Source organism: Parasteatoda tepidariorum, chromosome 10 (genome assembly GCF_982258835.1).
Source record: "Parasteatoda tepidariorum strain Cologne lab strain chromosome 10, Ptep-v5.0, whole genome shotgun sequence".
NCBI classification, from domain to species: Eukaryota; Metazoa; Arthropoda; class Arachnida; order Araneae; family Theridiidae; genus Parasteatoda; species Parasteatoda tepidariorum.
Window position 1 is genome coordinate 78894150 of NC_141764.1, and position 24246 is coordinate 78918395.

Genomic DNA, 24246 nt, shown 5'->3' on the forward strand with positions numbered 1-24246 from the left:
TGTTATTTTTTTCTGCAAACTTTATATAGTTTTGTTGTCATAACATTCTAAAGACCCTGTATTCATTGTATACTTCAATAATATTTCAATTTAGTTTTAAAATACATTAAGTAATGGAACTACAGAACATATAATAATTTAGATTTGATTTAAAGGCAAAATCACTTACCTGAGAAGTTGCCAATCCAATATTTTTTAAAAAATTCTTCACACCCTGTAATTTAGTATCGATTGTACTAAAAAATATAAGATGTTTAACATAGTAGTATCAAAGTAATAAAGTCAGGTGATGTTAAGAATACTAACCACCTAACAGTTGTTAAATCAAGTCCCATTATAAAATTCAAGTTATTAATTTTAAACTTAATAATAAATAATACACCTTATTTCTAAGCTTTACTGTCAATTTAGTAGCTTTCTATAAATAAATAAACTAACAATGCTCTAAATTCAAATAATTATAATGTAGAACAAATTTAAAAAATAAAGACTCATTCAGATAAAACATTTTTATTTAAAACCCTTTCAAACAATTATTATCTTTTTATTCTTGTTACATAAACAAGATTTTAACATATATTTTAATTTACAATCTTCATAATCTTAAATATAACATGCACAAAAAACATCATTTGTATAAATATCACACAGCAATTAAATCACACTAATATATCTTTACTATTTAGGCATGATGCCCGAAATAGAACTTAATTTTGAAATACAACACTTTTTAGATAATTCCGTGAAATAAATTCATAGTATCAAAGTGAAAAATAATTGAAATAATTTTTTCCAACTCGGATACCAGAAATAGTTGGTTGTAGTATAATTATAAAATTAAACATTTAATTGATGTTTTTTTCTAAATTTCTTCAAAAAAAAAAGGGGGGGGTTATAATTAACTGTAAACAAATCAACACTCAAAATTACAAGAAAATTCTCTCAATGCGGAAAATTAAGTTTAAAGAGGATTCCTCAATTTACGAACGTCATATTTGTATATTTGTGAGCTTTAAATGCACATAACTCAAATTTAAAAAAAAAATAAGCATATCTAATAATTTTATATTAAAACATTTCTTGGTTACACTTACTACAATTTTTATCAAATATTAAAAACTGACTGTTAAAAACATAACATATGTTATGTCTGTAACATTCCCTTTCTAATTTTTTTAAAAAAAATGTTGACTAATGAAAGTTATAAAAAGTTAGTGTAGGTGTAAGCAGAGCTTGAGTTACCTAAACAAAAATTATTAGAACTGCTGGATTTTTTTTGGTGCTTTTTAAGTCTGTAAATGTGATGCTCGTAAATTGTGGAACTAGCCTCCAGTCTCTGCAATAAACTATAATAAGTAAACAAAAATAAACACCATTAAAAAATATTTCAGGAAAGAGGCACCATAGGGCCTGATAAGAAAACTGGGATACTGGAAAATTCTACAGTTTTAAGAAGTTTTCTGTGATTAGTAGCTCAAATAGTAGACATTGGAATCTCAGAATTTATACCAATGGTAAAAGCTAATTTCAAAAATTAAAAACACAACAACACATCATGACATAACTCTTTTTGCCTAAACATAAACGATATATTTTTATCACAAAGCTGTTTTAGGAAAAAATAAATAAATACATACACTAGCAGCATATTTCTTTTTTTAAATAACTAAATTGCACATAAAATATATCACCCCTTTCCCTGTCATAGAGAATGTGTCATTATGTGTTTCTGTAGAGCTTTTGGCGAGAGAAATCTCTGAGAACAAATTGAGCAACGATGAAAAGAATGTTCTTGACGATGAGTTAATTTATGAGTCTCACAGTTCTGTTTGGTTGTAAAACCTCTCCCACAAGATCCACATTTGTAAGGACGTTCACCGGAATGTATCAGTTGATGTCGAAGTAAATGGTATTTTCTGTCAGATGAATATGAGCAAAGGTTACAATGAAAACGATGAACCTGATATTTGCCGTGGAAAAGAAAAGAAGAATGCCATCCCCCATTAGATAATAATGGTGAACCTGATAAAAAAGACAGAATTCTTAAAATGCAAATTTTTAATCACTTACTCTTGTGCAAGGATTCCTTTTTATTATAAAAATCATAATACAGTAGGAACCCACATTTAGCGAAGAATCCATAAAACTACTCATTAAATTGGTATTCAAAAAAATTAAACACAACAATTACAAAAATTTTAACTTAGAAAAACACCTAAATTGCCTCTAGATATTTTTTTAAAGAGAAAATATATTTTGTTTTGTTTAATTTTTGTAGTAAAACACTTAGCATTAACTATTTTCATTATCCATATTTTCTATAGCTTCAAAAAACTATTTAAGATTTTGTAATGATACTACAGCATTAGTTATGCTGTTGTTTTAAATGAAGTCAATTTAGTTAAAGTTTAGAATTGGTATCTTAAGTAATTATGTAACAAAAGGCTTTTAATACTTTTAAACAATTGATAGTATATAGTGTTTTTTGTTTTTCATCATTTCAGGTATTATTTCATGCTTCAAAAATTATTTATTTTATTAACAAAAAAAAACTTAAAAAATGCACATTAAAACAGTACACTCTAGTACATTTACAGCTTTGTACTAAACAAAAAACTATGTTTATCTTGTTTAATACAGAATCTCATTAAACATGAAATTGTTATAAATGAGTCCTACTGTATTATAAACATTAAATTCTTAATAAAAAAGCATCAAGGGCATAGCCAGGATTTTTTTAGAAGGGAATTAAAAAAAAGTACAAATTTAAAAACCAAAACACGTTAGATTTTTTCTTCTTCATGTACCGACATTCATGTAAATTAAATAGAAAACAGGGTATTAATACATTTTAATATTACAAACACTGTAAGGAATGAAAAATCAATATTTTTAAAATAGATTAGCACTTGAAAAAATGCAAATGTCAAGGATGATTATAACCTCATTTGTCATTACCTGGCTACACACCTGTAACAAATTGGTAAATGTTTCTACAAACTAAATATTAAACCATAAAAGAATACAAATATTTCACAGTTATAAAAACACTTCTATTTTTTTTTAATATTAATACAAAACACAAAAAACATTATCCTAAGATTAAGTATAAGAATAGTTAAAAGCTAATTTAATGAATGAAAAAATAATTTCTTCAATAAATAATCAAAAACTGATCTTGTAACTTTCAATGGAAATACTTAGTTTTTTAACTGAGTAGAATTTAGTTAGGATCAAAGTATAACTTGGTTTCAGCTAAATCTAATTTTGTATAGTGTATTTCATACATACCAAGGAGTTATGCTAGTTTTTATTATTTATTCATATATTTGTGTGAAAAAGTAAAGGAAAACCAATTGATTTATAAATAAATAATAAGAAAGAGAGAAATAATAAGAAAAAAAGGAGCTAAATCATTTTTGCAGCAAGCTTTTCAAAAACTGAAAAACCTTTAAGTAAAATGTCTAGTTGAAATATTATTTTTTGGACAGTTCTCGTGTCAAAACAGAATATCAATTAAAGAAATGTAGATGTAAGTAAAGAAATTATAACTTGATTTAAACTAAATAAAATATACTAATTAACAAAAAATATTCGTTATTAACTTAAATTCATTTTTTTCTTTTTACACAAAATTACATGGATATGAAATTATATTTAAATTAGAAGATGGTGGTTTATCGGCCACATATTAAAAATAGATAGAAACGGAATGCCTAGTGTCGCAATCAACAGAGCACCAGAGGGAAAACGGTGGAGAGGATGATAAAAAGAGAAGGATGAGAGACTGGATGGACCAGTAGGCAAGAAACAAAGGTGACTGTGGCTGACAGAGTGCATGAATAGAGATGACGATGAGTTATACTTAATTTTAACTACACTGGTGTAAGAAATTAAAAGAATTTGCAGACTTGGTCGATTATCTCTAGAACTACTAGACCGATTTTAATAAAATTTGATGTGTACATACATTGATACAATACAAAATAAATAACCATTCAACAATTGTAATACACACACATAATCATGTGTATCAAATTGCCACAGGACAATTCAGGCTAATTGCCGTAGAAAATGGTAAACTGCATTATTTCAAGTATGAAATCATGCAGCAAAGCCTGCATATCTGTAAGAGGGGACCATATCCCCATTTTTGTTGTTTATTCTGCAACCGCTGTTTCATACCATCAGACTCCAATGAGTGTTATGCACGATCATGCGTTTGTATTACAATTGTTGAATGGTTATAAGTTTTGTATTGTTATAATGTATGTACATATCAAATTTCATTAAAATCGGTTCAGTAGTTCTAGAGATAATCGACCAAGTCTGCAAATTCTCTTAATTTTTCACACACTTCATTAAATTTCTGAGAAACAATTATGCAATTTTCTAACCTAAAGCAATAATTCCGATCTTAGCTATTGCAATATAAAAACCATATTGAATTCTTAAAAAAAAAAAAAAAAAACTATATTATGTTAGCATAATTTCAGTGAAAAAGAGGCTTATTTTAGTCAATCTTCTAATTTTTCTCTGCACAAATATTTTTTAAGACATAAATTAGCTTATTTTATATTAAGTAGTTTATAATAAGATATAATTTGATTAAATTAATAAAAGAAATATTCATATTGCTTTAAGAAATGAAATATCTATATGACTCAAAGATATAATGCAAGTTAATAAATAAAATAATAAAAGTAAAAAAAAAAGTTTTTAATAAAAGGATAAACATACATAATTTCATTATAATCTGTATCAAATGTTTCTTAACCATAGTAATTTATAAAATTAAATATTTTTCATATGAGACTAGAGTCTATGATTTAATTTTAACCTGTGAACTATAATACTTAAATAATAAAATATAAGTATAGATATAAAGAAATGAAAACCTTTTAATAACTTGTCTTCCAAGAAATATAAACATAAATAACTTTTTTAGATATTATTCATTCAAATGGGATTCTTCGTGTCAATGTAAGTAATATAAGCGAGTAAATCCTTATTGACAGATATTGCACCAGAATGTGAAGATACGTATGACTCTTCAAACTTTGATTTGTTGTAAAATTTCTATCACATACATTACACTTGAATGACCTTTCACCTGAAGGTGTTAGCATATGCTTTTTCAAACGGTATTTATTTGAACAGGAATATAGACAAATATGACAATCATAAAAAATGAGAGCATAAAAAAAATTGGTAGATTCAAATGGGATTCTTCATGCTGACACAGGTGATCCAAGCGAGTAAATCCACATTGATATAAATTGCATACAAAAGGGAATTCACCAGAATGAAGATACATATGACTCTTCAAATTTTGATTTTTCGTAAAACTTCTTTCAGACACATTTCATTTTTTGAACAGAAATAAGACAATCATAATTTTTTTTCCAGATATTATTCATTCAAATGGGATTCTTCATGCCGACGTAAGTGATCTAAGCGAGTAAATCCACGTTGACATAAATTGCATACAAAAGGGAATTCACCAGAATGGAGATACATGTGACTCTTCAAATTTTGATTTGTCGTAAAACCTCTTTCGCACACATTACATTTGAATGGTCTTTCACCCGAATGCGTTAACATATGCCTTTTCAAACGGGATTTATTTGAACACGAATACGGACAAATATGACAATTATACGTTAAGCGTTTATAATGAATGGAGTTGAATTGTTCCTCTGAAGAGTTACTTGAGTGTGTTATAATGTGCTTTTTCAAGAGTTTATTATTAAAACATGAATAAGGGCAGATGTGACAATTGTAGGTCTTCATTTTAACGCCAGTGAAGGTTTCATAGGCAGGGGAATATACTTGTTCATCGGAAGCACTACTTATCTTGACTCTTTTGGAAACTAAAAATAAAAATGATAATGTAAGAAAATTTGGAAATTTTATCCTAAAAATCGTTAATGTTAATTAAAAATTTTCATTGAATATTTAAAAATTACAAGTAGTTCATATAAAATTATTATTATAATTTTTCAAATTACAACTTTAAAATAGTCAATGGAATAATGAAAATTTCATATTTATTTTAGATTAAAAAATATTTAGATTTTAATAAAATTAGTTCTTTTTTAAATTAAATTTTATCATAAGTTTTGTATAACTGGAATATTTACTTCACATTTTTTAAAAAAAATTGAAAATAACAAAATTAAAATAATATTTTATATGAAATGTTCTCAAAACACAGCTGTCATAATAAATTTAAATAGTGCTAGTTGAAAATGAAATTAATACGATCTAGATTTTTAACGCTGCAAAGACAAAATTAAAATCATCTAAGCCAAGTCATTAGATATGTATAAATAACAAAAGCTTGACTCATTAGTATAAATTTTCATAAAACAATAAAGGATTAAAAAACAAGAAAAAGGAAGGATTGCAACAAACAGGGTTAAAATCATAAAATAAAATTTAAATACAAAAAATATTTGCCAAGGAAAATAGATGGGAAAAGCATTGTTTTGAGAACACCAGTACAAAATTTTAAAATATTATTAAAATAAGTTTGAAAGACTTCATGTTTAAAATAGTTAAAATATATTTTAAAAATTTTCAACTTAAGAAAAACTGTTTTTGTAACATAATTTTTACATCTATATGAGAAATTTCGAAAAGAAATAAAATAATTAATGTTCCAAATACTTTAAATTTTCAAATTCAAATAATTTACTTTTTTAACAACTTTTTAACATTTCCAACTTTTAAATAAATATTTACAAAGTAATATAAATGAAATAAAACAATACATTTAAGTAAAGGAAAATAACTAAGATTGAACTTAATTAAATAAATCTTAAGAAATAAAAAATTAAGTAGATATTTTACAGTAAAAGTGAAAGCTTTACATCATTTTATAATGACATTATAACTAAAAAATTACTAGTGACTACTGTAATATTCCTAACAAACAGTAGTATTTGTTCTATAAATAAAAAAATCTCTAAATGCATTAAATTAAAAACGTAAATTAAATAATTGATTTATCATTCTTACTTTTAATTTCCAAAAGTTTCATAATTTTTTTAACATTAAGGTTTCAAGGAATCCAAGTTTTTTTTTAATAACACTGAAAATGGAGACAGATATACCACATATATTAAACATTTCAAAGAAAAAAAGTCAGAATAAGTGCTGTCATTGCAATATAGATATTTAAACGAAATATAATAAACATTTAAACTAAATATTTTAATTCAAAACAAGAAAGAAAGCAATAACGTTGAATTTATTAGCCACAAAAGAAATTTTTTGTATATTGCTTCAATTATAAAAATTTAGATTTGTTATATAAATTTGTTTATTTAAACTTTACACTTAAAAGCTTTTATTCAAACATCTTATAATATCCTTGATTTAGTAGTACACCAAGTAGTAGAACTTTTTTAAAAAAGAAGTAGATAAAACTTCCTCTTTTTCATTGTCTATTAACTCTTAGCAATATAACTGTAGAATCATTACAGAAATTTTTCTTTAGGCAGCTTCCTCTCATATTTTTAGAAGTTCATATTTGTGCACATATTTAAGAATATTTCAAATGACTTGTTAGTTGAACTCACTTTCATCGGCATTACAGAACTGCTTGTCACAATTTTTGGACTAAAACAAATTTTTAAATACCAAAATGAAATTATCTGCGTTTGCTATTAATTACAACTTTTTTGTTGTTGTCTAAAACTCAATTTTTGAGAAAACGGAACATAAATGCTTTATTAATAACTGAATTTCAACTTTGCTGTGATGCATTCTTTTTTATCCAAATTTTTTTTTTAAAACCAAATATTTTGAATTCAAATATTAAATACAGTCAATATTCTATATAGTGCTGTGCTATGAAAGCATTTTTACCTTTTTTCAATCACTTAACAATATCAAATTTTTGATGTAATGTTAGTATATTTTTTTTTCCGACTTTTCAGACATGGAACAGATGGGGGAAATCCTTGATCAATCCAGTTACTAGGACAATTTGGTTAAACAATGTTTGAATAAACGGAGTTCTACAGTATGAGTAATATTTCTAAAAGTTTATCTGCAATAGTTGTGTGTAATTTGTAATGTGTGCAACTTAAATTTCACTGGTATGAATCTCTATAAACACGTCCTAAGTAAGTATTTCCAGAGCTCCTTTCATTCAATTTCTCACAAATACAAATTTTTTTTCTCGTGCTTAAAATTAAACAAATATTTCAGAGTTGTAATTTTTTTATTAGATCAACTTATATTTATTACTATATAAAACAAAAATTCCTCAAGTTTTGTTTTTTACTGACACAAAGAATAAAACAATTATATAGGTGAAAAATAAAAATTCTAATTAATAACAGTGAATGAATATAAACTTCATGAATGAATATAAACTTGACTACTATACAAATAATCACATTTTAAATTAACTTAAGTTTTTTAACTATGCAACACTAAAAATAAACATATAAAATTTAAAAATAGTTGAAACATATTTTTTTACACTGAACAAAGAATTTCTAACGTCCATTGACAAGGCGGAGGTGCCTAACAGTGGAGGGATGACCCGTTTTAATTTTTTTAATCTACATGAAAAATAAAACTTCTAAATGACATTTGCCAATAGAAGGATTAACCACAGAAAGAAATAGAAACAGACTCATATCAAAAATAAATATATAAATGTCACTGATATAAAAAATAAACATTAAAAGAGTTACAAAAATATAATAGGAGGTAAATAATTTTTAATTACAAAATAAGGCAAAATGTACTAAAATACTTGTGTACACAAAATAATAATAATAAAATGTGCCATTATTTTTGAAAGTGGAATAAGTCTATTTTTTATATTTTCACCAATCAAGGATTTTAAGAGTTAGTGTTTGAATGAATTTAAAAATATTAGCAAAGCTTAATCACTTTGGGTCACGTTTTTAATTTGATAAAACATCAAATTGCAACAATAAATATAAAAACTACAAAAAAATTAATAAATAAAAAATTTTTAGCTTGATGGGGGCTTATTCCATTTTCAAAAATAATGCTTAAAGTAAAAAGATTGAATTGAAAAAATACAGAAATACAATTTCAAAATCTTTTAATTTAGCTAACCTAATTCAGATACAATTTTTATTTAAATTTATTTCCACTAAATTTTTTTTTTAAATAATCAATGTTATGTTATTAGTAATCTTCTGGTGTAAATAATCATAATACAAATGATTATTTATCCCAGTCAAAAATAATCATAATACAAATCGAAAACAACTTCTAACTACATTTTACAACTTCTAGTTCATGAGTGTAATAATTATTCTTATAACGACATTACTTATCATATGCACAGTTCAAAATACTAATTAAATTAACAAATTTGTGTACACAAAACAAATTCATTTTTATACACACATGAAATGCACTAAGTAACTACTAAGATAAAATGTACATCAAAATGTATTTAAGTAAATTGTTATTTACAGTTAAATGCAATTTTTCAAAAAAGAAATAAGAGTTTTTTAGGGTACTAACAAGGTTTTTTTTTTAGTTTTTTTTAAATAAAAAGACGTTGAATGATTGAGTCATATTCGTCCTATCTATTAAAAACATTAATTTTGAAATACCAAAAATAAAATTTCAAGATGTACTTCTGTGTTATAGGGATTTGAAACATTGAATTTGGCAATTTTGGCAGTAAAGCTAGGCATATTACAACAGTACCAATTAAGCTACTACTATTTCTATGGTAATGTTGCAAACTTTTTCAAAATTTCAACAAGTTAATTGTTTTAACTTATTGTGTCATATATTTCTATGAATAAACAAAATTTCACTGTTATAGATCAATAGTTACGCTACTGTTCCTTTTACTTAAGATAGACAGGACCAGTTACAACTATTTATCATTTTATTATTTCCAATGTAATTTACAAAAAGAAACATGATAAACATCATTAAAAAGCAAAAATGACAGTGATAAATTTATTCATATGTCAGTAAATTTTCATTGGTTTTGAAATTGGCAACTAATATTGTAAATAGTGTCTTACAATATTACATTATATTTGGCAGGATTCCTTCAAGTTTCAATTGCACAAAAGTACAAATGATTTCACTTAAAATGAAGAAGTTAATGAAATAAAATAGGATGCAGAAAATATATTATGAATTAATATGCATACATAACAGCTGCTTTAAAACCCCTATATATTTGCTTCAAACATACTGTATACTAAAAAGAAAACATTCAAGTAATTATAGTAGCTCAAAACTGAAATAGTAGCTTTAATTTAAAAAATTTTGATAAATTCTCTTTAACCAAACTTCTATTAGTACTGATTAATAAATAAAATCACTCAACTCATTGCTCTTTTATTTTGCTTCTATTTTGGAGATTATGCTTCTATTATATTTGCTTCTACAGTAGCGAACTGATTATCCGGAACGATCGGGACCATCGCTATTCCGGATAACTGATTTTTCCGGTTTTCTGAATCGCTACAAAAAGCCGTTTTTTTTTTTGTTAAACCCAACTAAAAAAAATTTTTTTTTGGAAATAATCTTAAAAAGAAGAAAAAACGATGGAGTAATACACTAATGATTATTTCCAAAATGATGGTAAGGTAAACATCTTTCAAAAAAGAAAGAAAAGTCCTAAAATATTATGAGGAAAAATTTTTTTTAAAAAAAAAATGGCGGGAAAATTTATCGAATTTCGTTCCGGTTTTTTGGTTTTCCGGTTTTCTGATTTCCGGATAACGGGTTCTGTACTGTATTTTATTCGCTATATCTTCAAGTATCATAATATTTAAAATAAATTGAAATTAACAAATAGCTTTATATAACAGCAACGATACAATTATTCCAAATAGTAAGAGCAGTTTAAAATCACAAATGTCATTTTTTAAAGTAAAAAATTGCTTCAGTTTATCTCGAAATAATTTAAATAGTAAAATAATAATAGGCAATTTATAATAATATTTACATAATAATGATATCATATAATTATATTTCAAAATGTTTAACATTTTTAAGAGATACAATAAACATATAAACTTATTAAATAATCTAAAACGTGAAAAAGTAACAAATTTTAATAATTGTCTTTTTTTAAAATTTTAAAAATAAAACATTAAAAACATATAGAAATGTTGTCCTGATTGATTTATAAGTATTTAATAATTAATTTATAAACTACGTTTTTACTGAATAAAGCAAAACAACACGATTAAAGACTTTACTCCTTTAGTCAAATCAGAAGGGTGGTTAAAGGAAGTATGGAAGTTTAGATTGTAAAATTTGCATGTGGAATTTTTTCTCGGAAACTTCAACTTCAGAGTCTTGGAATTATCCAATCTTTTAAATAACGTTACACTAAGCAACTGGTTTTGTAACAATTTTTTTTCTTGATTCCGGTGACCTGCAAGATGCTTCTAAAGCAACAATAAATGCTCTGGAATCTCTGAATTTAATTTCTACAGCATTGGATAGTGACAACTAAAATGCATTAAAAATAGGTTTAATAAAGCTTCTTGGGGTAACATGCTTCTCGGTATCCAATAGGAAATTGGCCCTTCGGAATAAAATTATGTGTAAGATCTTCTGAAGTCGATGACGTATATTGACTACAACACACATCTCAATACTTTTCAATTCCTTCAATATCTGATTTAAGGCCTGCTCCACATGATAAAGATGAAAACAATGAAGATGTGCAATAAATATCAAAGGATATACCCACAACTGATCAAGAGTTTGAAATCTAAATCTAAAACATTTAGAGATGTAAACCATAAAGGAAAATTGCAACGACAGTAAGTATTGAAAGGAATATAGTTAAAATTGTATCTAAAAACAAAAAACATGTACAGATTACACATTTTTTCAAATAGTTCATCTTGCAAATGTCAATTTTTAAAAATTATACTTAAACTTCTTTTGCTCTGAGTTTACGTTATCCTGCTTCGTGTCTTTTTTAACAAGAGTTTGACTGAGAACGCAAAATCGGGGTTCCACTGTATTTACATTTCTGTACCATAATTTGCGTTTTATCCATGTTGTTATGCTTTATTTATACACAGAGAAAAGATACCCTATTCTCTTTTGGATATCTTTTTATTTCGTACCTTACAATCTAAACTTTAATGTGAAGTTTCTAAATGATTGCTAAGATATTGTTTTGAAATAAAACCTCTGTTACAGTGGGCACAGGTGAAAAGTGGCTCCCCTGTGTGCTTCATAAGGTGTCTACTAAAACGCGTCTTGGTAGTTGTGACATAACTACAATACTGGCATGAAAACGTTGATGCACACCTTTGACACTTTCCTAAAACCCTAGCCAGCATGCCACTTACAATTATTCCTTTACACACACTACAAATTTGAGGACCTAAAAAGATAGGTACATAATTATAACATTTAAAACAAAATAAAAATTTTATAATTCTAAATATAGACATTTTTATATTTAAATCAAATAATGTAGAGGGTAGGATATTATTTTACAACCATAGCATTGCTTCTCCAAACAGTTTTTTTTTTTTATCCATTTCCTTTACAAAAAATATAAATTCAACTCATTGAAAAATATTTACAAATACTTCATATACTCCATAACTTATTGAAAAATACAAAACTGGTGTAAAATACTTGAATATTAAGACATAGTAACAGGATGGTCTACAAAGGGAGAAACTCTTCAAGGCAAATTCTCTTTCCAGTAAAATAGTAATTTTAAATACATAAAAAAGGTAGGTTCGGGTAAACTGAGAATAAACTATGAAGTTTCAAATGTAGAAATTTTTTTTAAATATAAAAAAGCAAAGAGCAATTTAAATATAAATATGCAAAGAGAAAATAATCCTGCAATAATTTCTCAGCATTTTGATGTTTTGAAGGGAAAAAAATCTGCATTTAATCTTAGTGGTTTACACTAGGTTTGAATGAACTTACTTTTCTCCAAACATTAAAATATCATTGAAGATAGAATTAGCATAATAGAATAGAATATAGCATCCACTTACACCATATACAGAATAATATAACAACACATTTTGGAAAAAAATTTCTTTCATAAGATGGTAAAAAATAATGAACAACCACTTGATAAAAATTCAACTACCCCATTCTTTCAGAAACATGATTTGTATCAGTTTTTACTATCAGCCTTACTTGATGCAACTAGACTTAAAGAAGTTCTACATTGAAATACCTGTAAAAATATTCTTATAAATTAGTGCTTGTAATATATTTACATTTTCTAGTAATTTTTGCTGAACAAAGAAATACATTACAGTTATTCCATTGAATTGCTATTTAGTATGATGTTTAATTTCTTTGATTTAGCAATACTACATTGTGATAGTTCAGTCAAGATCTTGCAAAATCATATTTGTAATTCTAAAAATAATTACTGATGGCATTAATTGCGACTATTGATACTATTCCTTTTCGGGGGCAGTTAAAAAACAAAGCAATACTGAGTTAAATAATATATTTGTTTAGTCATTTGTTTCTTTAATGTTTCATTACCAATAAAATTGTAAAGAAAGTTTTACCCAAGTAAGATAATTAATTTTTAAAATTATCATTTACTAATTTTTTTAAAGCAAAGTGCAAAAAAAAAACAAAAAAAAAAACAATCCACCCTACTTAACTTTTGATCTAATTATCAGATCTTCATGCGGAAGGATTTAATCTTAATAGTTTCAGAGGATAGCCTCAATATTAGTTACTAATTAGTGCAGAGACAAAATTTCAAAATACAAAATCAGATACAAAAACGTACTTTCTCTGAATAAACACACCTTATGACGGATTTAAATGTCAGACTCTCAAGATATAGGGGGTAGCATACCTGCCAACATAGGAGAAATAAAATAACAGAGATTTTACAAGCAACATTTTTTAGGCTACAAGTAAAGTTTTGATACATCATACATAATCATGTAAGCCAAAAAGAGAAATTCAAAATTGGAAATAGCATAAGCACTTATATTTAGCATATTATGTATATAATATGTATAGTATATAAATCAATAGTAAAAGTATGTACATTAGTAAATAAATCTTAATCTAAAGAAGATTTTTTAAAACCATTATTTATAATTGCTTAAACTATTAACACTAAACAAACTGCAGTGCTGGCTATAGCACTATCTGTTGAGGAATAAGAGAAGTATTTTTGCCATCTGCGGATATTTTATCACGAAATTTTTTTTTAAAATTTCTTCCACAAATATGAAGAAATTTGAGAATATATGGGTAAACAGGAGATAGTCGTAAAATACAGGAGTCTTCGCTAAAAAATAGGAGACTGGGCAAACAAAAAAAGGTGTGTTTATTCAGAGAAAGAACTTTTTTACGTCTGATTTCATAACTTAAAATATTATTTGAACTAATTGATTAGCATATTTGAGATAAACCTCTCAAACCATTGAGATTGAGTTCTAGAACGTGAAAATCCGATCATTAGATCAAAAGTTATTAAGGGTGTTTCGTTTTTTACTTTGTGCACTGTACAACATCATATTTGGTGCAATTTTTAGAAATGGATTATTTACATATTTAATACCTACCTAATACATACAATTTTATACCTCAATAAGTTTCAAAAAGTTATTTTAAAAAAAAAAAGAAGAAAAAAAAAACACGAAAGTGATACAACCCTCAGAAAATAAAAGAATTTTTTTTTTAAATATATCATCAATAAAAAATCTTTTCAAGCTCATAAAACTGATAGACCATTTTGAGATTTTGAGGAAAATTTAACTGCATAAATTAGTTTTAAAAATTTGTAGTATATTTAGAAAATAAGCAATTATAAAAATTTATGACATTATTCTTAAACTGATATTTATTAACCTTTTTTACAAGTACAGTACAGAACCCGTTATCCGGAAATCAGAAAACCGGAAAACCAAAAAACCGGAATGAAATTCGATACATTTTTACCGCCATTTAAAAAAAAAAAATTTTTTTCCTCATAAGATTTTAGGATTTTTCGTTCTTTTTTGAAAGATGTTCACCTTACCATCCTTTTGGAAATAATCATTAGTGTATTACTCCATCGTTTTTTCTTCTTTTTAAGATTATTTCCAAAAAAAATTTTTTTTTAGTTTGGTTTAACAATAAAAAAACGGCTTTTTGTAGCGATTCAGAAAACCGGAAAAATCAGTTATCCGGAATAGCGATGGTCCCGATCGTTCCGGATAATCGGTTCCCTACTGTATATGATTAAATGCAGCTCATACAAAAAATGCTATATTAAATTGAGGGATAAAAATTATTTTCAAAAATAAAATTAAGTAGAATTAAAATAATATTTTAGATTTATTGATTCAACGCAATATTTTTTGTAGACAACAATGACTGATTGGGGAAAAAATCCCCCAATTAGTAATTGATTCTATCAAAATTAAAAGCAAATAACATAAATTCAAGGAAAAAATCATCAAAAACTACCCAATGTTGTCAAAAATATCATATTTTTATAGAAGTCCTTTCACGTTTTCCTTCAGAGGGTTCATTCATGTCACTAATAAAGGTGCCAGGAATTTTGAATACAAATATACTATAAAATAATGCGGAAAAAGCATAAAAGAATTTTATTCAATATATTTTACCACTTCATAATAGCTGCCCAACAGATAGCATTGTGTATTTAGGCCATATTGAATCGGGGGTTATTATTAAAAATTAATATTTTAGAAATCTTAGACAAATTGAAGAGTAAATAGTATAAGAAATTAGAAATAGTGAAAACAAAAGCAAAGTAAAAAATTGGCAATAATGATAATATACACTTCTCCAATATAAATAATGAAATCAAATACATAAATGTACCGTATATTTCGGCGCATAACGCGCCCCGGCGTATAACGTGCACCCATAATTTCTAATAACTTTCTTTAAATTTTAAGATATACTCTTCGTATAACGCGCACAAAAATTTGGATTGTACATGTGCAATATCTCGTCTAGTATCAATAGATAACCAGAAAGCCTTTTAGTGTGGGACATGTTTAGGTCCCACCTTACAGATAATACAAAAAAATTGTTGAAAGAATGTAATACCGATATGGCAGTTATTTCGGGCGGAATGACACTATTAGTTCAGCCATTGGACGTATGCTTAAACAAACCATTTAAAGCCAATTTTAAAAAAAAACAGTGGAACACTTGGATGTTGGAGGGTGAGAAAACCTTTACGAAAGGAGGACATATGCGTCATGCAAGTTTGGAAACAGTGTGCGAATGGATATTAAAAGCATTGGATGAGATTAAGCCTAAGATGGTTAGAAAATCATTAAAAAAATGCAGTATTTCAAATAATCTGGTCGGATCAGAAGATGGCTGTTTATTTATGCATAAGGGTAACACAGATGATGAAGAGTAAACAGATTGTGATGACGTGCCAGAAGAAATAACGGAAGACGAATATAATGAACTATATATGTAATAACGAAAATCAATAAAGTATATAGGTAAAGGTATGTTATTTCTTTAAAATAAAAGTATTTTTCTATAGTATTTAAACTATAATTCTTTATATTCGGCGTATACCGCGCACCCGTAAATTCCAATGTTATTTTTTGTATTAAAAGTGCGCGTTATACGCCGGAATATACGGTAATAACAAAAAAAAAAGAACTAAAATTTATATTTCGTTCATTTAAGATTTTAGAAATAGGGACTTTTGATAAAATTAACCAATGATATAAAAATCATATACTATCCTATAAAATCGTATACTAATACTATTTGTATACAGTCACACAAAAATGTACAAGGGAAATTGCTACGCTAATTCCAAATTTAGCACCATTTAACTAACATGAAGATATGAATACAATGTTGCCATTGCTAAATAAATTCAAAAAAATCTGAATAAATATATAGAAGTTCAGAATGAAATGAGAGTTTTTAAGTTTTCAATTATGCATCTATCTTTTTCCAAAGCACCATAAGATCTACTTTAGTGAAAAGTTTTTATGTGATTATTGAGATAATGTTTCGAAATAAAACCTCGGTTACATTTCTCACAGGTTATAAGTCGTTCTCCAGTGTGCTTCATCATGTGCCTCGTAAAAAGTGTTTTAGAACCCGTGACATAAGAACATATTTTGCAAGAATACGTAGAGGCACATTTTTGACATTTTCCAAAAACTCTAGCTAATAGGTCACTCACAATTATTCCATTGCAAACACTACAGGCTTGAGGACCTAAAAAAAGATAAGGATATAATTATAAGCAATAAAAAAATAAATTATTAAATTTGCTTTGAATATTAAAAATTTAGTGTGATAGAAAATGCAAGTTTTAGTGTGCAACAATTAAGCATGAGCATGAATTACAAAGTTACAGTACATAATTATTGAAACTAAAAATAAGTATATGTAAATGCCAGGCAACAACAACAAAATTTTTCAGTTAATATTTTTATTTTAATATTACAGGTAAGCATTTTATGAAACTGTTTAATTAATAAAAATAAAATTTAAGAAAGTTTTAATTAAGAAAAGTAATGATTTGCTTCCTAACAGATAAAATTTTTTGTCATGTTTTGCACGATTGTTTGTTGATAAAAGAAATACTACAAAGTAAGATAAACTAACACAATGATAAAAAAAAAAATTAAACTGCATTTAAATTGTTGAAAAATTAATTGTAAACATCAACTTTGCCGTTTGCGTAGTAATTGTATATCATCTCTTTGTTTTTTGGAAGAAAAAAAAGGTTAAGTCAGTGAAAAATAACAAAAAGAGGAATATTCTCAAATGCTTAGGGAAATGTTTACTGAGACGAGTTAAATATTTTGCAATATTTTGATATTATTTAGAAATTGGTTATAAAAAATAGTTTAATACAATATTTAACTAATTTCAAATTATTGAATAACTTTTCCTTTGCTTGATAAAATTTTCACTGAACAGAACAGTTGATTCTTTAATAAATACTTACGAATATTGAAAATAACATTTTTTATGAACAGTATATTTATAAAATTTTTTATGAACAGTATATTTATAATGTTCAAGGAAATTTCTGGTATCATGAATCTGATGCGTAGCAACAATTTGATATTAATTAGAAATCTGTTTAAAAAATGATTTGATACATAGTGTTGTAGCGCTAAAAAATCTTTTACCGGTACGTGATTAACTACAACAAGGGGTGGGAGGGTGAAATCTAAAATTATCAAAGATAATTTTTGATCAACAATTATCAAATCAAATGAAGTTATTGAAGATTTTCTTACTTTCTTACTTAGTTTCTTTTATTTTAATTTATTATAGCATCTGTAATCTTCCTATTCAGTTTTACCGAAAAAAAATTCTAAAGATACAATTATTTTTATTTGTTTTACTTTTTCATGTTTAATCAATTCACAATGTATAAGACCTAACAGATTTATGAATAATTTATTAATAAAACTTTTACATCGAACTGCCTTAAACAATTTTAAAAAAATTTCCATATTGCATTATTGTTTTTCATCTTTATCAACCTTCTTTCCTTGAAAAAAAAAAAATTTTTTTTTTTTAATTTCCAATGGCAGACATGAAAGACAAATTTGTAGCTGAGAACGATACAAAGACAGAACAAACAACAGAAACAAGAGCTACAAAAGGAAAGAGTCTATAGGTCTTTAACAATGTATCTCGCCCGCCAATAACGTTCCCACAAGGGCCCTGGAGGAAGTGCAGGACAACGTCTCAGATGGTTAGCGTCCATTTCTTCATTTTGAAATAAATATAAAGGAAAAAATATATGAATCACAGTTTAAAAATCAAAATGTAAGGTTATATAGACGACTACTTCTACAATTGAATAAATGGTTCAAGTTAGCAAAATTGCTTTCAAACTTAACACATTCACAAAGTTAGCTTTCAATTTGTTAAGTATTATGAGCTGTTTTTTCTTAAAAACATTTTTATCAAAAAAAGTTCAGATAATTTGATAATTGGTATTATATTCATTTAAGTTCTGGAACACTATGCTTAATACAGATTACAACCTAATGTAATCAAAAATGTCTCAAAATACCTTGTATAAAATAGATTATAACCTAATGTGATTGAAATGTCTCAACTCTTTTGTCCAAAAAAAAATTATACATGTATTTATATAAATTAGATATGGCTTCAGATTAAATAATAGAAATTTTATATTTTATTTTACAAACAATAATTTTGACAGAAATTCTAAGAAATGTTTCAAAAATTACAAGAGAAAAACTTAATAACTACAAAAAAATGCATAATTTTTGTTGAACATTTTGTGAAAAATTTTGAATCAAAAGAATTTGAGCAGAGAATGTTACCAATATAACTCTACTAGCTTTGCAGGGTCATTTAAAAGTTTTTTGTTGGTTTATTTAGGATGGTTTAATTTTAATATAACTTAACAATAGAATGAAATTTGAATTGATGTCAAGTTTAATGCCCTGAATTAAATAAGAAAGCGAAATTAAAAAAATAAATAAAAATTAACAATATACTTTACTATTTAATTAATAACAAAAAATACTTTATTGCAATTCTTTACTAATTATTACAAATATTACAGAAAAAACAGAGATAGAACTTGTCACATTGAAGTGACAGTGCGAGTTAGCCAAGTAGCTGTATACTAGTTAAAATACATTTATAATGATTTAAAATCAAATATGATAAAGCATTTATTAGATGCAATTATTTTCCTATTTTCTCAAAAATAAATAAAATAACTAAACTGACAATTAAATTAAATTTGTATTTTCTGTGTGAGCTGATAATTATGTTATTTTTCTAAACGTTTCATTTCATAATAAAAATGTAAAATTAAAACCTTAAACTCAAAAGTGCACATAAAAGTATGGTAAAATTGCCAGAGGTTTAGATTATCTAGGAGCAGAGTTAGAACAACAAATTTTTTCGGCATTAGGTCCTGGATTATAAAATTATATTCATATAATGAAAACATACACATTTACAAGATGAAATTCTAATTTATTTTAAGAATGGATGTTGAGTTTGCAATATTTTATCACTTAAGATTAGAGTTTTAAATGAGTTGTTTCATGATATCTTAAATGATGTGCTGTTATAAATCCTTTTCCACAAGTAGAACAGTGAAAAGGACGTTCTCCCGTATGTCTCATTCTGTGCCTCACTAAATGAGACTTAATGCTGGTAGAATAACTACAACCATCACAGCTGTAAACAGGTATGGATATTTCACCAACAACAGATGCTATTTTTAAAAAGTTTTTTGGATTCATAACACACCAACCTGTAAAAATAACATTATATTAATCTTAGAAAAAAAATCCATGCATGATACCATTTTGACAAGTATTAAAATTTAATCAAAATAAGCTTAAAAGACAATTATACAGGGTCTATGAATAGAACATAGGAATTTCAAAATATTTTTTCTTAAATTCATAAACACATATGAATAAAAATATAATTCGAAAATGTTAAGAGAAGTACAAAGATTTATAACTATTTGGGGAAATTCAAATATCATGTAAGCATCTAATGTAAAGAGGAGGTTTGAGATTTCTTTATTTTTGCTGACAAGGGGAATATGAGGAAAGATTAAGTAAAAAATTAAAATAAATATAATAAAAAAATTAAAATTGAATTTTGGAATGAAAAGAAATTGGGAGAAAAAATCCTTCAACAAATTTCAGAGGTCAACAGTTTTGAACACAAAAGATTTCTAAGGAATATTTTATATGTAATTTTATAAAATAGATTAAAATGTAAATTTTGTTTAAGTCTTTTATTTAAATATAATCCAATAATTAAAATACTGCAGTAAAAATCAAAGCTAAAACCAGGATTGGAGGGAGGGCTGCAACTCTCTTCTGAAACCATAAGAGAGGATTTGTAATTCATTTATTTTTACTGACAAGGCAGGGGGAGTCCAAAATTGCTGAAAATAGGCTTACATACTATTTGATTGGCCTCTTTCAATATGTTGCTATTGGTTCAATTATTTACTTAACAAACATCAAGATCATAAATATCAAGATGTCCCTAGATGTCGTATGAAACAAAGCTGGAGTCATCAAGGGTTAAGTCAGGATTTATTTTTAAGATACATTTTTGTTCAAATTTCTTCATCTTATAAAATATTCAATTTTAGTAATCTATATATTTAAAATTTAATACTAAATTTATTTAAAAAAGTATGTGTAATAATATGATAAAATACTAATACTTTGAAAGTGAAATTTTGTGAAGAATCTTTGAAAATTTAATTTTGCAACAAAGTAATTTAAATAGATTTTTGAACAGCCTGTTTCAGTTTAATTTTAATATGAGAAGGAAAAACTTCGTAAAGTTTTTTATGCCACTTCAGTGTAAAAATTATTTTTCTACGTTTGATAATTAATTTTTAATGAGGCTGGACAAGATACATATTTAAAAATTTAATTATAACCTAAATAATTAATAATCTCTATGTAAAAAACAGTCACCTTTAACCATTTCTTCAAGAATTATCAAGCAGTTTAACTAATAAAACTAGATTATCAACATCTTATTTTACTGAATGCAAGTTTAAAAATAATTATGACTCTTACAATGATTTAAATATATTCAGAGTGAAAGATAAAATTATAAATGACTAGGGTTCACACCAGTATAGTGACAATTGCTCAACAAATGTCGTTAAAATCACACCCATAGGTGACAAGTAATCTTAATCTTAGTAATCTTAATAATTAATAATCTCTAAGTAAAAAACAGTCACCTTTAATCATTTCTTCAAGAATTATCAAATAGTTTAACTTATAAAACTAGATTATCAACAACTTATTTTACTGAATGCTAGTTTAAAAATAATTATGACTCTTACAATGATTTAAATATATTCAGAATGAAAGATAAAATTATAAATGACTAGGGTTCACACCAGTATAGTGACAATTGCTCAACAAATGTCGTTAAAATCACACCCATAGGTGACAAATTTGTCACTTTTAAATATGTTTGAAATTTACAAAATAGTAAGGAAAAAAAATTTTTTTTGCATTGAATTACATGCATTTAAAAAAAATTATATAGTACTAATTTTTTAGTTTAATGCGTGGTATGGAATTTTAAATGTGTGGTATTCAAAAGAATAACAGAGAATTCCTAGACAAAAAATTTTAAAATTCAATAGCAAAATTTCAAATTTACATGTGCTATGCTTTGGATTCATGTATTGACATTATTAAGGCTCACGCCAGTGACATGTCGCCAAATGTCATTCGAATCATGCGCATTGGCAAAAAATTTGTCATCTTGAATGTTCAGAATTTACAGAAAACAATAGTAACGAAAAGTAGCTTTTTGCATCGAAGTTCATGCATTAAAAAAAATTTTACAAATTTTATTGTTCTACGCTTGGTATGAAATTCAAATAAAATTATTAAAAGTGACAGGTGACAGGTACAAAAAATTTTTAAATTAAATATTGAAATTTTAAATTAACATCTTATGCAGTGCTTCACAATCATATATTGACAGCATAATTGTTCATAAATATTATTTTTTTTTGGAATTGACTACATTTAAAATTTCATAATTCTTAGATGATTTTCAATGTAATAATTTTTTAGTTCTTACTTTATCTGTTTTTCGCATTTGTTTATTTACCTGGTCTCAACATTTTAATCTCTATGTTGTTAGATTTTTTTTTAACTTAATTTTAATAAAAAACAATCTTTAATCATTGAGGAATAATGAACCTAATTAGCTTTAGAGTGTTATAGATAGCAATAAATAATTTTTGAGGTGTACCATGACATAAATTATGTAATTTTGATATTTTTCTAAAATGTATTTACATATTAAGCTTTTGGACCACTAAATGAATACTTAGGACCACTAAATTTTCATTGCTGGTGTGAATCTTAGACATTATAATTGTTCCTCAATAAAATAACATTTTTTGCTCTTTTAGAATTGACTTTATTTAAAGTTTTATAATTTTCAAATGTAATATTTTGTCAATTCTTACTTTAACTTTTTTCCTCATTTATTTATTTATTTGGTCTCTCATCTCTATAACTTAATCACATTCTAATCTCTATGTTAAATATATTTATTAACATTATTTTAGCAATTTTCACTTAATATTAATAAACACTAATTTGTAATTTTTATGGGCTAATGAACCTAATTAGTTTTAGAGTGTTATATAAGGCAATTAATAACTTTTGATGTGTATCATAACAAAAATTATGGAATTGTAAAGTTTGATTTTTTCTCAAGTTTGTCTACCATAATGAATTTTTGGACCATTAATTTTTCATTGCTCTTGTAAACCCTATAAATGACTCTTCTGCAATCATTTTAAGATAATGACATGAATAATGTTTAATAAAATAAACACAATTAATTCTTTTTGACATATTTTAATTTTTAACTTTCTAACGAGTGAAATTACTCATAGTTTTTAAAGAACATTATAACAACAGATATGAAGTAGCTAATAGATCACAGTGAGAAAATAAAATACAATTGAATAAAATTAAATAAAGCATATTTATATCATTTCTTTTTATTTATTATTAAAGTTTTACACAACATTTTACACTATTAAAAAACATATAAACGCAACAAATAAGTATATATTTGTAACGCAATATAAGCAATTTGAGGGGAGATTTCCGTTTGTTATGGAATAAAAATAATAATAAATTCTTATGTTTGAATAAAAAAATACAAAAAATATCTCATCACATATTTAAAAGAAAATAATATAAAATTTCATATTATGAAGACCCAGAAACTCTGTATTTGCATGGATGGCCTTATACAAAAAGAACAAAAATTAAATATTACGCGATTCAGTCCAAATGGTCTTAGTTCTGACACAGAAAAGAAAAATACTATTAATTTGTATAATATATTAGCAATATTTGTATTACAAGAGAGACATATTATCCCATTAATAAAAGATATATATTCAAAGGGGACAAGGCCATATTAGGTTAAGAAATTATAGCAAAAAATTTAATTAAATTATGCTTGTTATAATGAAACTAATTTATTTGATTTATTTTCTCGAAATAAATGATAAAACACAAATAAACATAGGTAAACTGCTTTGCCCTGAAAACCAAAACAACCTAAGTTACGTAGGATTGTTTTCGGCTGCTTGTTTCTGTACATAATCGCATCCCTTATAGAACTATTTAAATTTAAATAACATTTATAATAAAACAGCATTCCCGCTGAATGCTCAGAAAATTTGCGCGTGTTTCT

The 24246-nt window shown here is 25.7% G+C and overlaps 1 protein-coding gene across 3 annotated transcripts; it reads right to left on the reverse strand.

The window, feature by feature from the left end:
- Nucleotides 1-494: 494 nt before the first annotated feature.
- LOC122270253 (zinc finger protein 131-like) lies at nt 495-24246 on the reverse strand. 3 transcript variants are annotated; one of them, XM_087153157.1, is made up of 5 exons: nt 19963-24216; nt 17029-17217; nt 7024-12382; nt 4899-5873; nt 495-2022 (listed from the first exon to the last, which is right to left on the reverse strand). In XM_087153157.1, the coding sequence occupies exons 1-3, from the start codon at nt 19964-19966 to the stop codon at nt 12135-12137; spliced, it is 441 nt and encodes a 146-aa protein (XP_087009283.1). In that variant the 5' UTR covers nt 19967-24216; the 3' UTR covers nt 495-2022; nt 4899-5873; nt 7024-12134. The 3 variants fall into 3 exon arrangements, 1 of the variants encoding a protein (XP_087009283.1); XR_015429684.1 differs by having other exon boundaries at nt 7024-20269; nt 23910-24246; XR_015429683.1 differs by having other exon boundaries at nt 7024-20269; nt 23824-24246.

Bases quoted from the DNA above. Each gene is read 5' to 3' on its own strand.
- LOC122270253 (XM_087153157.1), bottom strand. The intron at 12,383-17,028 runs GTAACCGAGGTT...CTATCTTTTTAG, and splicing joins ACTTATAACCTGTGAGAAAT to GTCCTCAAATTTGTAGTGTG.